We start from the raw sequence: 14,993 nt of genomic DNA on the forward strand, positions 1-14,993 counted from the left end.
AAGACCACTCAATTGATTCTTCATGTATGCTCACGAGTCACGACAGTCACGAGTGTTCATTCGGCCGACACCCCACATATAGCCCGTCACTAATTCTAACTTAATTAACTTGTACTGGTTTTGAACGTGCTAATTCAATATTCAATACAAACACAATCTTGCTAAATCTAAATCTCAACGACCGAGTAATAAATCTCAATTTACTAATTCGAACTGATTTCATTTTGAAGAACTGAAAAAATAAAAAATCATACTCATGTACCGTAATGAAACTAATGGAAAACTAATCAAAGATTCAAAGTGACAAGTTTTGGTAAAGAATTAAAATACCACATGCTGGTAGGCCTAACACCCAAGAATAGTGTTCCACACTTTATAAAATTGTAGACATAGTTCATCGTTCTTCCAATGTCCCATTGATCAATCTAGCCAGCTTCACTTTTTTCACTTATATAAAGAAGTAAGAAGAGTTTGTCTACAAACAAAACAACCAAGTGATCACAAACATTTTCAAATGGCAGCAACCAATCAACCCTTGCTAGAGTACCCTTCAACCAAGAAACCAACTTCCTCTTGCAAGACAGTAATCTATGTTGTCCTCTCCTTATTAGCTATCACATGCGCCACTGCTTTACTATCTGTCCATTTTAGGATTTCTGTCAAAACCATTTATTCTAGCAATCTTTCCTTACCTTCGTCCCACATATGTACCCAGTCCCATGACCAGGATAAATGTCTTGCCTTGGTTGCACCCTTACTAACGGATGGCTTTAGTGAAGTTGAGCTCTTGAACCTCTTCTTAAACAATTCCATCTCACGTATTGGGGATGTGATGAATTTGACAAAGAGTGTGGGCAATCGGGTCAATGACTTCAGACAAAAATCCGCTCTGAATGACTGTATGGAGCTCATGGACTCTTCCATGGATCGCGTACAAGATTCCATGTCTGTTCTGTCTACAAATGATCAACAATACCACTTTGATGCACAAACATGGCTTAGTAGCGTACTTACAAACCATGTCACTTGTGTTGATGGGTTAAACACGTTGACCCGACAACCCGAATTGGAATCACTACTTGAAGACCTCATTGCAAGAGCAAGAACATCCCTTGCCATTCTCAGTGCAATTGCTTCCTCTTCAAATACGGATGATATGATCAACACGCCCTTAAATGGAGAGTTTCCTGCTTGGGTCACAGCAAGAGATCGAAAATTACTTGTATCCAGCATAGCAAAAAATGGAGTAATAAACGCCGATAATGTCGTGGTGGCCAAAGATGGGAGTGGGAACTATAAAACCGTGAAAGAAGCGGTTGCGGCTGCACCAACGAATAGTAAGACACGTTATACAATTTATGTGAAGAGAGGAACTTACGTAGAGAATGTAGAAATCCCCAAGAACAAGAAAAATTTGATGCTCAGAGGAGATGGCATGGACTTGACCATCATAACGGGCAGCTTAAACGTTGTTGATGGATCAACAACCTTCAACTCTGCAACACTTAGTAAGTAATTAACATAACTTCAATTCATTAATTTATTAGTTATAAGGCTAATCTTATGTACAGAAAACACTTGCATTTTTAACTCTGCAACCCTTTTTCCTTTTCTTTCTAATAGGTGCATGCATTCTTTCTAGTAGGTGCATGTTTTTGATGATTTTTCTAACTACTTATGCCAAAACCTAATTAGTTTTGTTGTTGTTTGCTCATGAGACTTTGTCGTGATGATTTGGAAATAGGGGTGGAATTTGAGCAGAGTAGCTCGGGTTTGGTTCATTTGAGCTAGTTCGTTTAACTAAATGAGTCCATATTATAGCTCGCTTAATAAATGAACAAGATGAAACTCGGTTTGAATTCGTTCATATAATATATGAGCCAAGCTTAAATCTATATTAAAACTCGCTTAAATAAACGAGCGAAAAACTGAAAAAAGTGTTCAATCTCAAGCTGGTAGCCTGGTAGTGGTACTAGATGAGTCATTGAGATGTATGTAATATATATCAGCTAAGTAGTTAGGTTCAATTAGTCATGTTAATGTTTCTTTTAGATGTCATTTTTTTTCTTTTTCCCGTCTCTATCCTAAATTTCACTGTTTCCTTTAGATTTCACTTTTTTCTTAAGATACTATTTTGCGCATCTTTACCAAAAAAATAAAAATAAAAATAGAAAAGCCAGTAAAACAATCTAGAAGATGACAGAAGTTCACATATGGGAAGAATTCAAAAGAGTTTTACCTTTGGTCTAGTTGTGACCTAATAGGTTGAATTGTAATTCACCATGGAAAGTATTTTTGGCACGTAGTTCAGTAGTTTAGTTAGAAAGTATTTTGGGTTGCTTTATCTAGGTTTGAAACTTTGAAAGTGTACTTATGAGTTATGACACACGTAGTCAGTAGTTGAGTTTGGATAATGATAATTATGTATGGCACTTCAAAATATGAATAGGAACTGGGAAAAGAGGGAAGGGTATTAATGTATTATCATACTGTAAGGTCGACATCGCATGACTTGATATTCTGGAATCATCAATTTCATCATATATAGGGGCTATTTGATTCATTATTTTTCTGTGGAAAATTTTAATTTGCCTAGGAAAATACTATTTTCTTGGGTTTTGAATTGATTCAATAAAGTACGTGGAATATGTTTTTGAGAAAATATATATATTCTCACCTTTAGGAAATGTTTTTCTACTTTTCCACTGGGAAACTTTTGTGTACAAGAAAGAAAATTTTCAAGGTTTTCATGTGCACCCAAGTAGAGGTGGGAATTTGGCCCTAACGACCCTAATCCGGCTCTGAACGACCCGACCCTAAGCCCTATAAAGCCTTCACAACTAAAGCCCTCATAGAGTTTAGGGCAGGGCCGACCTGACCCTAAGGCCTTCTAGGACAGGGCTAGAAGCTAAAGGTTCAAACATAGGCCCCGACCACTAATTCAAATTTCTAACCAAGTCCTAGTTATAGTTTTACATTTTCACTATAAATATAAGTACCATAATTATCCAACTCTTTGTTAAATATTTTAAATTAAAATAACATTATCCTTTGTAATTTATCATTTACACCCAAAGGTACTTCCATTAATTTGTCTTATATAACAAAAACTTATCAACCTATCTAGCAGCCATGAAGAACAATGAGTACTAGCCTAATAAAAAAATAAGATTTTATTCCTTTGATCATCAAATCAAAGTCTAGAACTTATTATTTTCAATTTATTTTCCCACTTACTTCTTATAAATTATATTTTTATTCACATCCAAGCCAAGTCTAGAACTAAAGGTTTTCGTCTACACCATTAAAACGAAATACATAACAGACATTTGTAACATAGAAACAAAAAAAACAACCTTTGTCTGAAAAATGACATTTGTAAAACGAAGAAAATATATAGGCCCTAAACCTAAAACCCTAACCCTAAAGCCTTTAAAGAGGGCTTAGGGTAGGGTGGCTCGAGAGATTTAGAGATTTAGACTTGTGACTAACCCGACCGACCAGTATTGACTTTAGGACCGGGCCGACCCGATTTTAATATCTAAAGGGCTTTTAAATGTTTAGGGCCGGGCTAGCCCGACCCGGCCCATTGCCCACCCCTACACCCAAGCACGACAATATTACATTTTTTGGGTAAATTTCATGTAGACAAATTTCCATGACAAAACAAATATTTTCTTGCAAAAATTTTGGAAACAATCCAAGCAATAATACAAGATGTTGGGAACTCTGCAAACGATATTTGGGAGATTGGCATTGGATAGATATATAATTTACCAGTTTTGAGTACTTTTGACTGTAATATGCCGACACAATTGTTCTTATTGTATACCAGTTTTTACTTGAATTATACCGACATATATCAAAATTTCAATTGTCCATATCGAAATTTTAAACCATGGAAATTAAGTAGATGTTATGTGGTTTGAAAGAGCAGTACTTCATTCACCCATTGTGTTGGAACTCTGTAAGCGAGTAAACCTGCGAATGGATACAACTTATGTAGAAACTATTGGGTTAATTTTAAAAGTGAACTTTGAAAACAAAAAACCGTTTATAATTTTTTTTTTCTCAAATTTTGTAGTAGAAAAAAACAAGTAGGAGAGTTTTTTGTTAAATTTTTTGGATGAACTAGTATTACCCCCCACTAGATGAGCCAATTAGAATTTCCCCCCCACTAGATGGAAAATTAGGGTCTCCCTCCTAAATACACACAAAAAAATTTCGGTCAACCCACTTTGACTTTTTTTTTGTGTGTATTTAGGGTAGAGACCCTAATTTCTCATCTAGTGGGGGAGAAATCCTAATTGGCTCATCTAGTGGGGGGTAATACTAGTTAACCCAAATTTTTTTTACACAAGATGTATTAATGTACGTTATGTCTAATATGTTATCTTTAATATTTGAAATTCAGTTGTAGGTGGTGATGGATTCATAGCACAAGATCTTTGGATTCAGAATACAGCTGGACCACAAAAACATCAAGCAGTTGCACTCCGTCTTAGTGCCGATCAGTCTGTTATAAACCGTTGTCGCCTTGATGCATATCAAGATACTCTTTACGCTCACACACTTCGCCAATTTTATAGAGATTGCACCATCACTGGTACAGTCGATTTTATATTTGGTAATGCAGCTGCAGTGTTCCAAAAGTGTAATCTCGTACCAAGAAAACCTATGAGTGGCCAAGGGAACATGGTAACTGCCCAAGGACGAACTGATCCAAATCAAAATACTGGTACTACTATTCAGAACTGTGTTATAATAGCTAGTTCCGACTTAGAACCAGTGAAGAAATCGTTTCGTTCATATCTAGGCCGGCCATGGAAAGAGTATTCGAGGACAGTAGTCATGGAATCAAACATTGGCGACGTGATTGATCCAGCGGGATGGTCTATTTGGAGTAGTGATTTTGCATTGAAGACATTGTATTATGGCGAATATATGAATAGTGGACCAGGTGCAGGTACGAGCAATAGAGTGAAATGGCCTGGTTATCACGTCATCACCAGTGCAAACGAAGCAAGTAAATTCACAGTTGCCTCGCTAATACAAGGCGGAACTTGGTTAAGATCAACTGGTGTAGCCTTTACTGAAGGACTTTGAGAACAGTTAGCGTTTCTCATTTGAATTCCTAGTAATAATGAATAGGTGTGCCATTCGTATCAATTTTCAATTTTACCTCTGCAATGCGCTCTACAAAATCTACAGTAACAATGTTTTACATTCCGAATTCTTAGAACTTTCCAAGTAAAATAATCAGCCGAGTTAAGGAAACGAATGAGAGAGCATATACTTCAATCCCGAGGGACTAAACGTCCCAAGTTCACTTGGAATTGAGAGAAAGCATAGAGGGATGACTAAATATCCACCCTTAAATCTTCAGCAAATACCATTGATATTTCACTTCCTTCATTGGCATTTTACATTTGTAGAGGTTTGGTGTTTAGGGGACAACGACATGATGTTCTGTTTGATAGGGAATGACTGCACTCTTCTTGGGTTAAGAGTTGCTTACGTATCAAGTTTCTTGGGGTAAAACTTAAATCAAGCCTCCCGTAGTTCATCTGTCTCTACTTATAGATATTTGAGCTGACCTTCCATATTTGTTCCAGGTCGTTATCAGGTGTAGATCCACATTGTATGTTATCTTGATGATTTGTCATTACTCCTGATGTTACAAAGTTAATATCTCCTTGATTGGTGCGTTGACTGAGCTCCAAGATTGTGCAAGATGATTTGCTTCTATATATGGCTGTAACTGACGCTTGGGACGACCTGGGTTTGGGTCATTGGTACATTTTGATGGATTGGTACGAGCTGATGGAGTACGACCTGGTGTGTGGACACGTATATTATAGTGCAGAACGGAGGGTACTTACACAACCCCTTTTATTTTATCCGTTCTTTGGACAGCTGTGGTGTGAAAAAGAAAGAGTAAAATAAAGCTTTAAAACACGTGTCGGACAGCTGGTTGGTTTAATTGGTGTTTGAAAAATGTGTGGGAACTGTTAGGCTGGATTCATGGGCCCGAAATTGCGGCGGTTTGTGGGCGAGCTATCATTGCATTTGTGGGAATATGAAATGGTTTGTTTTTTCTCGAGGTTTGCGCAACCAAAGGGTTTTCGTGTGGGAAAGGCTTTTCGTCTCTTCATTCTACAAATTCACGCGAAGAAAAAACAGAGAGAAAAAAAGAAAAAACAAACCAACCTTTCTCGTCCTTTTGTTTTCCAGGTGCGTTTCTTTGAAAAACTTGATCTTTGTTTCTTTTTGATTTCATAATGTCTATGACCAGTGATAGTTTGAGTGGGGAAGTGGAGGTAGATCAGTGGAGAGAGAGAACGGTAAGTGATGGGGATGATGAGGTTAGAGTTCGTAGTGGAGTTGGGGCTTCATCGTCTTCTTCAGTGGAGATGATGGTTGAGGAGTTGGGGCCTAGGTCGCTTTATGCTGATCTGAAGGAGGAGTTTGGTTGGGTAGATGCTGACCTGGCCATGTACGACCTGAGTGGAGAGAGGAGGTTGTATAACAGTGACTATGCTCCTCCGGATGGGGGAGTAGTGGTTTGTTATGGGCAGTTGAAGGTTGGGATGAGGTTGACGTTTTCCCGTCTTACTGTTAAGGTTTTGAATTTTTGTGGAAAAGCCCTTGTCAGTTCGTAGGGAATAGTTGGAGGGTGTTCTATGTGTTGGATTTCTTGAATGAGATGGGTTATAACATCCGCTTAGGAGATGTGTTGGAGCATTTCTCTGTGAAGAGATCGTCTGCACTGAACTTTAGTTTACAGGTTATAAGGGAGAAGTCTGCTGTGATTGTGGGGGGTGAGTAAGGAGGAATGGGGGCGTAGGCCGTTGTTGGTTGTGGGTAATTACACCCCCTCTGGGTGTGAGCTTAATACCCGCTCTGTAAAGTGGGCTGGTAGGTAGTTATTTTGTAGGTCGTATGTAAGTATTATGTTTGATATGTTGTACGTTCTGATATTTTTGTTACCTTTTGTGTAGATGTTTCCATTCGAGGTTGTCCTCAGGTTGACGTTATAGAAAAGTTTGTTTGTTTGAGTTGGGAGGAGAAACGAGCTGTCTTGGGGGAGGTTGCTCACTACTTTAAGAAGCGTGAATGGGAGAAGATCAACCGGAAGAAGGTGGAGCAAAAGAAGAGGGCTTGTAAGCTAGTTTTTGACATCTCTGATTCTAGCTCGGACGCTGAGATGGAGAGGGAGAGCCAAAGGAGAGCACCTATTTCTGGAGTGAGAACAGCTGGAGGAGTTGCTGATAGCCGTTATGCTCCTAAACGTGCTGAGCGGGGTGATGGTGACTGATTTGGTCGTAGTGCATGTGGAAGTGCTGATGCTCCTACTCAGTTTAGGAAGCTTAACTTGAAGAGGCGTTCTGAGGAGGTTGAGACGGAGGGGTCAAAGAGGTCTCGAATTGAGTCTGAGGAATGACCTAGTACTGGGGAAGGTCGTACCTCTTCAGGTCGGGCTCCTTTGAAGAAGATGAACCTGAAGGAGCTGGAGGTTGATGTGGGGGTAGCTGATGCCCGGGGCAAGAAGAAGGCTGGTGAGACTGAGCCAGTTGCCCAGAAGTGCAAGGGGTCGGGGAGTGCGGCCCCAAGTGACAAGAGTGGAGAGGACGTCCTGGATAGGCTTGTCACCTATGAGGACCCGGTGAGTGGGCAGAGGAAGTTTGTGAAGAATAAAGACTCTAGTTTTAAGTCCTCCTTGGTTGCTGGAGGGCTACTAGAGAGCATTGCCTTGGATGGGGATAGGCACCAGCTGGAGACCAGGAAGGACTTGGGGGTGAACCTGAGAGATATGGATCGCTCCCTTTGCTTTGTAAGTGTCTCTCTGACCTGAGCCTTGTCTTGTTCTTTGATTTTACTGCTTTCTGATTTAGTTTGCTTATTGTCAGGTCCTGGCTATGTATAGGAAGCTGAAAGAGATGACCCTTATCTCCGACCTATGACAAGCTTCTGGCTGTGCAACAGGTGGAGAGGGCTGAAGTTGTAGGGTTAAGGGCTCAGGTGCACGAGCTGGCTGGGAATGTGGCCTTGTTGCAACCATCTCTTGATGCTTCAAAGTTGGAGGTTCAGCACTAGGTCAGTGAATGCAAGAAAGCTCAAGTCGTTGCTGAACGAGCCCAAGCTGAATATAACGACTTGGTCGACTTGGTAGAGAGCGGGGATACTTACGTTCTGGTGGATGACTTCATGGAGCTAGAACGTAAGTACAAAACCTTGAAGAGGTCGGTCGAAAGTGGGGCTGCAACAGTAGCTGTGGATAGTGCTGCTGCAGTTGCTAGTAGACAACCTGATCTACCATCCGATATTGGTGCTGCTCCAGCCGTTCTGCCAACTGAAGAGGTCTCCATAGAAGTTGTAAATGCAAGCTGTGATCCAACTAGTGGCCCAGTTGGTGAAGAGGGTGGACCACTGGAGCCCTTAAATGTGGAGAATCTTTCTTGTGTTAATTGATCCTCTTGTGCTTGTCAGTTGTTTTGATGATGGATGAAATGTTTGAACAATATTCTCTTTCTTGCTGTAGTTGATATTGATACTGATATTGATGAGTTTTGATTTTTGATGGGGGTACTGAGGTCGTTTTCTGGGATAACCTGGGGGCCTCTAGTATCTAACCAAATTTTTGTAAGAAGAAAAATATTTAAATTACTTACTTGTTTTGCTTTGATATTGTTTTTGAATGTTACATGAATGTGATTGCTTTAATTGCTTTTTGATTTGTTGTATGACGACCTGTGCTGCATAGTGTCAGTCTTGAAGACATGTTGAACTATGGTAGATCGTCTACTGTTCGAAGGTCGTGATTGTTTGGTTTACGACCTGATTAGATGAGCGTAGTTATCACCTAGGTCTCCTCGTGTGTGTTTGATTGGGTCGTTCCTTTTGGGGGTACTCCTATTGACTGATAACTAGCCTTTGAGTGGTAGTTATAGTTGAGCCAAGCTTAACCCTGTTATAAGGCATTAAGTTGACTTTGGGTCCTTTTGGGGGTCCCAAATGTTTGTATTTGACTGATAATTGCGTGGAATTTATAGTTGAATCATGCTTAACTCTGGCGTTGGTGTTAAGTTGATTTAGGGTCTTTTTGGGGGACCTTGGGTTGGATTTGATTGGTAATTAACCACTGCGTGGTAATTATAGTTGAGCCGCTCTTTACTTCGTCTTTGGTGTACGACCTGACATTTTGACGTCAAAGGTCGGGTAGCTAGTGCAAGATGCGTGGTACTCATGTAATGCAAAGATGACATTTGTACTCTAAATGCTGATGAAATTTTATTCATATTGACTGATACATCTAGAGAAAATTATTGATAAAATCGCTTGAGGAGAGCTGTGTTCCAAGGTCGGGGAAGCACATCACCGAGCTGAGTTTTAATCCAGTAGGTGATAAATGGGAAAATGATAGTTTTACCCACGAATAAGTAACGAAACTCAAACGTAAGTAAAACTAAAGCTATTTTCCGTTCTAAAGTATCAAAGTTTTCTACTCTCGTTATCAATGCAATATTTGGAGTAGAGAATTCGTTCCACTCCTAGTTTTAGAATTCAAGTTAACTACGATAGTCAGTCTATCAAATTCAATGAGAGTAACAATGAAAATTAAAATACGATGGTAATTCAACTAATCAAGATACGATAATTCAATTACGGAAATACTAAATTGACAATATGATAATGAATTAGGGGAATTTGATTCCACCTTGATTCGACTCAATAAACTAACGAAGAAATGTCGTAATCCGAATTGTAATGCTTTCGCATAATAATTGGGTGTTTATAATCCCTAATTGTTCATGGTAATCTCTACCAACTAACAGCTAGCATGTGAAGCAATCAAACCCATTCTCATGGTGAACTAATTACTTTCTAGAATGGAATCTCATATTACGAACTATTCTATGCTAACAACAATCAAGTTTCATCAAGGCTTCTTCAAACCCTTCTAATGGAGGTTTTAGCCTTGAATCATTATACTATCATTTCTAAAACAAGAACAAATAGAACAACTCATTATTGAATAAATGATTAAACTTATAAATCTAATTGAATAATAGTCTAAGATTCAAAATGAATTAAAACTGGATTTAAAACTAATTTAGAACTACGATTATGATTAACTAATTATCAAATTAAGACAAACTAATTATGAATTTAAGACAACTAAAGCTAAATAAGAATTGAATCATAAACTAAATTGATATGAAAAACTAATTCTTTATTATAAAACTAAATCTAATTCTAAATAATACTTATTCTTTGTTCTAAAACTAATCTACTGGAATGAAAACTAATTCTATGAAAAAATAACTAGATCTAAACTAAGTTTTTCGATAATTGCTAAGTAAAAAAACTAGATCCTTAAGAACTAAGTCTTTGTCTCCCATATGGAGGAGACCAGATCCAAAAATTCATGCATGGGCTGAGGAGCCATGTTTTGGGCTGGAAAATCGAGCCCAACCTCATTACTTCAGTCCATAACGGGTTTCAGCCGGATTTGACTTCAATAGCCTTTTCGTCCACTTTTACTCCTCTGATTGGGTTAAGGCTTGGACCATTCGAAAGCTCTTTCCGAACCGGTCGTTTGACGTAAAGTAGGCCTAATTTCAAGGTCTGAGTCCAAAGATACGACCTTCGAAAGTTCAGCTGACTTTTGTGCGTTATTTCGACCCGCGTTGACTTTGACTTTTCAGCTTTGACCGGGCTTTAAAAAGGGTTTTTCTCCTTAAATCTGGGCCTAAAGTCATAGAACTTCTTAGCAACCAGTTTTTGCTCCTTTATCTCACAAAAGTGACATATTTCTTCTCATATTCGACTCCAATACCTGAAATATACAAAAGTACGTAAACAGTTTTGGTCTAAATGTAATATTATTAAGGGGTTAAAACTACAGTTTTGGTCTCTTATCAAACCACCCCCAAACAACATTTTGCTTGTCTTCAAGCAAATATGAGAAATTAGAATAAGTGACCAAAAATGGAGTTCTAACTAATCTCGTTTCGCCGAGTGCGATTGCATTGATCATATGCAACAAGGCCTTAAACCACTAGGAATTCCCTAGTAGACGAGTTATATTCTTGTGAGAGTTTTCCAGTGAAGATACTCACAAACTTCATCTATACTACAACGACTAAGAAATAAAACTAGTGTTTCCTTATTTATGTCTCAATTATCTATACATCTCACTAGCAATGAATACAGAATAATCAAGTCGAAACCTATGCTAATATATGCATAATAATCAATCATCTACGAAGAAACATATATACAATGAATAATACTATGAAATGCACTAACAGGTTCGTTTATGAAACTTTGGAATAGCGTCCTTAAGTAGGTCCTCACATAAAAGTCAAGACAAAAATACTTTGATTTTTCCACTCAAGTTTCGCTACTCTAGTGTGCAGTGGGCACACTTTACCTTACAAACTCAATGACACACAAGGAAGCCGAAGTTGATCAAACACATTTGCCACTTACTATCACCCTAACCTATTCCTAATTGAGCTAGTAGTATTTATTAGGTATTGTGGGGATTAGATGATGGTTTAAGAATGAAGGAAATGGATATTCAAAAAGAACCAGTATGAGATAATAGAATCTTCATATTCTGTAACTAGAGAAAACCTTGTTCTTTTGCTTCTACACTTTGTTTCCATCCTTAGCCTTTTTATTTTGGCTTTTTGACTCCATTTTATTCTATTTTTGGAGTTTTTATTTTTATTTTTATTTTATTTTCTTTTTTTTGGATGGAAACTTCTTTTCTTTTTCTTTTCGGAAGCAACTAACTAATTTTTGTTTACACAGGTTTTTCTCTTTTCTTTTCTTCACTCATCCTATTCTCAGACTCGTTCTAAAATGGGTAGGTTGATTTTTTATTTTGTTTTGTTTTTGTAAAAGGGTAAAGGAATTGTGGTTTATGAAAGGCTAAAGAAAGGCTCAGAGGGGCGACTAGTGGAAAATAATTCATAGGTTTGAATTTTTGGCTATATCGATCCAAAGAGAGCCTAAATTCTCGCTTAGAAAATGGTATAGTGATCAAGCAAGTGGACGTGTGATTTCTCTATCCGGAATTTACTTCTCCCTTATGGCATTTCTCAAATATTTCACTCATATAAGGCTTTAGGCTATATTCTCACAGGATTTGTAGAATAAGTACTCTAGCCTAGATTTCAGAAACTTATTGCAAACAATCATAGATACTCATGTAATATATTTATAGAAAGATGCAAAGATTATTACCTACATATTAACCTAAGTTTCTAAAAACTATTCTAATGCAAAAGTTAACATGAGACTTCTAGATTATTAAAAGCATAGAGAAAGAAAACAATACTAATATTCCTAAGTGTATAGCATAACTTTTTATTTTTATTTTTTTTTTGAATTTTTGAACTTTTTACTAGAAAACAAGTGCATATTGTACATATCTATATCCTAATAGGTGCCTTACTTTACGCGTGTTTCTATGCCACCCCCAAACAAAAACATGCTTTGTCCTCAAAGTAAAGAATTAAGGAGGATAGGAGTTATCATTGAAACGCGTGAAAATTTAGAGCATCTGCAAAACAAAGTTAAAACATACTAATATAGATAAAGAAAAACAGATGCAACTCTATATGAGTTCCACCCGTTATGGGATAATAAGAATAAATTGCTTGGGACATAAACAGACACTGACTGAAACTAAAAAAAAAACTTACCTTATCTCCAATGTTTAAGCGTCATCACTCTCCTCTTCATAGGACGAAGGCTCTTTTACGTCCTGCCATGCCATGATAATTTGCCAAGCCCTTCACCGTGTATCATCAACTCGTGCTAACTTGTCAAGTGTTACTCAGTCTGATGGGGTGTAAGGAGCAACCAAATGAGGTTGCACCTGCCATCCTGGCCAAGTCATAACTCGAAATGAACGAACCACGTAATTGGTGGGTCTCACGATTTTAACCCTAACCCAACCCGGTCCGGGTACGTAATTCAGGTAGGGTAAACAACGCATGATGCAAACAAACCAAAATAGGCATAAGAAGATACTTATGCCTCATGCTATGGGCTCTCTTTAGACTAGCCACTAAAACTCTGGAATGTCATATAGGCAACGTCCCCCAGCTAAAGTAAGGAAAACGTCACCCGCGATACTATTTGGCAGAAGTAAACTGCCACTCCCCTAAAATATTCATCAGGATGAATAACATGGTGGTGCCTACATTCAGGGACAGGCTACAAAGGGCTATGTTATATCGCCCTTGGTCCATTACACGAAACACCCCTCCCCTATAATACTCGTGAAAATATGCATAGTCATAGAGGGGTATGCATTATCAGTCATATTTCCCCACGTGTTTGTATTAGGCAAAGGCAATCCCAAAACCAACGCTACCAAATTCTTACTGAATTCCATTGTCGTGTCATTAACTACGACGGAGAATTTTTGTTCTCCATCTGGTTGACAAAAGAAATTAACATTATTGTAGAAATATGCAGTAAGCTGAGGTGAATACGAGTCGTCATCACTTACTAGTAGATGCTGCCATCCTAACTGCAAGATCCTGACGCGAAACCAACCTCCATAGGTCTCGCTTCCCAACAAGTCTTCGAAAGACTGCTCAGGTATGACTGTAGGAGATGTCATCACAATAACTACTCTCTAGAAGAGCTGCAAATGACCCTAGAAAACTCACAAAAATCAGAAAATTATAGTGTTTGCAAAGGACAGGGCGCGGGGTGCGCTCCGTAATGGCCTTTGAAGGGCGCGGGTCGCGCTCCTTTCTAAATCGAGTTACAGGCGTTTTAGCGCTAGGTGTGCTCAGAAATGGTCTTGGTAGGGTGCGGGGTGCGCTCTGTGTACTTTGGGCAAGATGACGTGAAAAACAAAAGGAAAAATTTAGAGGTTCAAGGTGAGAAATGCAAGTGAGATGTGTGGGTTGTGAGTGTAGAATGAATCAAGTATATATAAGGTTTTAGTTTCTAAAAGGAATCAACAAGTTGCCAAAAAAAAATTTAAGGCAATTGCCAGAAACAAAATATTTCCAAAGCCTAAAACGGAAACAACCTAGATTCATTATTCCAGAACAAACCTAATATCTTTTAGATTGAATTTAGAATAACAACTTCTTAACTCATTGAAATTTCATCCTACCACAATATTTAATCCTAGCCACACCAATATTGGCAACATTCTTAACCAATTCATTGCAAAATTACTTCTAAAATGGTGGATCAGATAAAAGCAATGCTAAAAATAATAATACCACCCCAAACAATTCGGAAAGGTGGGATTTCCTCAAAAATCATCACATGCTTAGACAAAACCTAATTTAAATTAAAATAGAAATTTAAATAACAATTTACTATAGAATTCAAATTTAACTATTGAATTTAACAACTTAACATCTAATCTACCAAAAACAATAAAAACAACATCAAAACAACAAATTCGGAAATACCCATTTTGTCCCTATGCGCACAAAATTAAAAATGAAATTCTCGACTCGTTACCGGTCCGATTTTTGCGAATGAGATATGAAAATGATCATGAGAGAATTTCCAATCCAATGATTTATAAAACATTTTATTCTAACTGTGGTTGACATATAAAAATATGGAAAATGCCTCAAAGTGCGTGAATGACGTAAGTTATGCGAACAAATGAATCTAAATTCGTAGATAATGTCAACCCGAATCAAAATACGATTAAATAGCATAAGCAACAAAAAAGGAAAGTTTAACAATCAAGGATGGAAAATACCAACAATCCACCTCCAAACAAATTTTATAGAATAGAGTTTAGAAAATTTGTTCCAAACGTGGGTCTTTTAAAGTCAGATTCCCGAGACTTTCTAGATTACTATTTTTATGGATTTAATATATTTTATTATTTTTTATGAATACGGATTAATATAAGGAAAACAATAAGCAGTAAAGACGTAAGTCACTCCATAGATAAACATGACTCAAAAATCGAGAAAACATGCGAG

At 37.8% G+C, this 14,993-nt stretch overlaps 2 protein-coding genes across 2 annotated transcripts; both read left to right on the top strand.

The window, feature by feature from the left end:
- Nucleotides 1-234: 234 nt before the first annotated feature.
- LOC147503471 (pectinesterase-like) lies at nt 235-5,169 on the top strand. Its single transcript, XM_086556805.1, has 2 exons — nt 235-1,508; nt 4,415-5,169. The coding sequence occupies exons 1-2, from the start codon at nt 515-517 to the stop codon at nt 5,104-5,106; spliced, it is 1,686 nt and encodes a 561-aa protein (XP_086412931.1). The 5' UTR covers nt 235-514; the 3' UTR covers nt 5,107-5,169.
- Nucleotides 5,170-5,319: 150 nt separating this feature from the next.
- On the top strand, nt 5,320-8,684 carry LOC147503472 (uncharacterized). Its single transcript, XM_086556806.1, has 3 exons — nt 5,320-6,234; nt 7,002-7,834; nt 7,911-8,684. Exons 2-3 carry the CDS (start codon nt 7,496-7,498, stop codon nt 7,962-7,964), a joined length of 393 nt encoding a protein of 130 aa, XP_086412932.1. The 5' UTR covers nt 5,320-6,234; nt 7,002-7,495; the 3' UTR covers nt 7,965-8,684.
- The last annotated feature ends 6,309 nt before the right edge of the window (nt 8,685-14,993 follow it).

The sequence above is a fragment of the Coptis chinensis genome, chromosome 4 (assembly GCF_015680905.1).
Source record: "Coptis chinensis isolate HL-2020 chromosome 4, ASM1568090v1, whole genome shotgun sequence".
Taxonomy (NCBI): Eukaryota; Viridiplantae; Streptophyta; class Magnoliopsida; order Ranunculales; family Ranunculaceae; genus Coptis; species Coptis chinensis.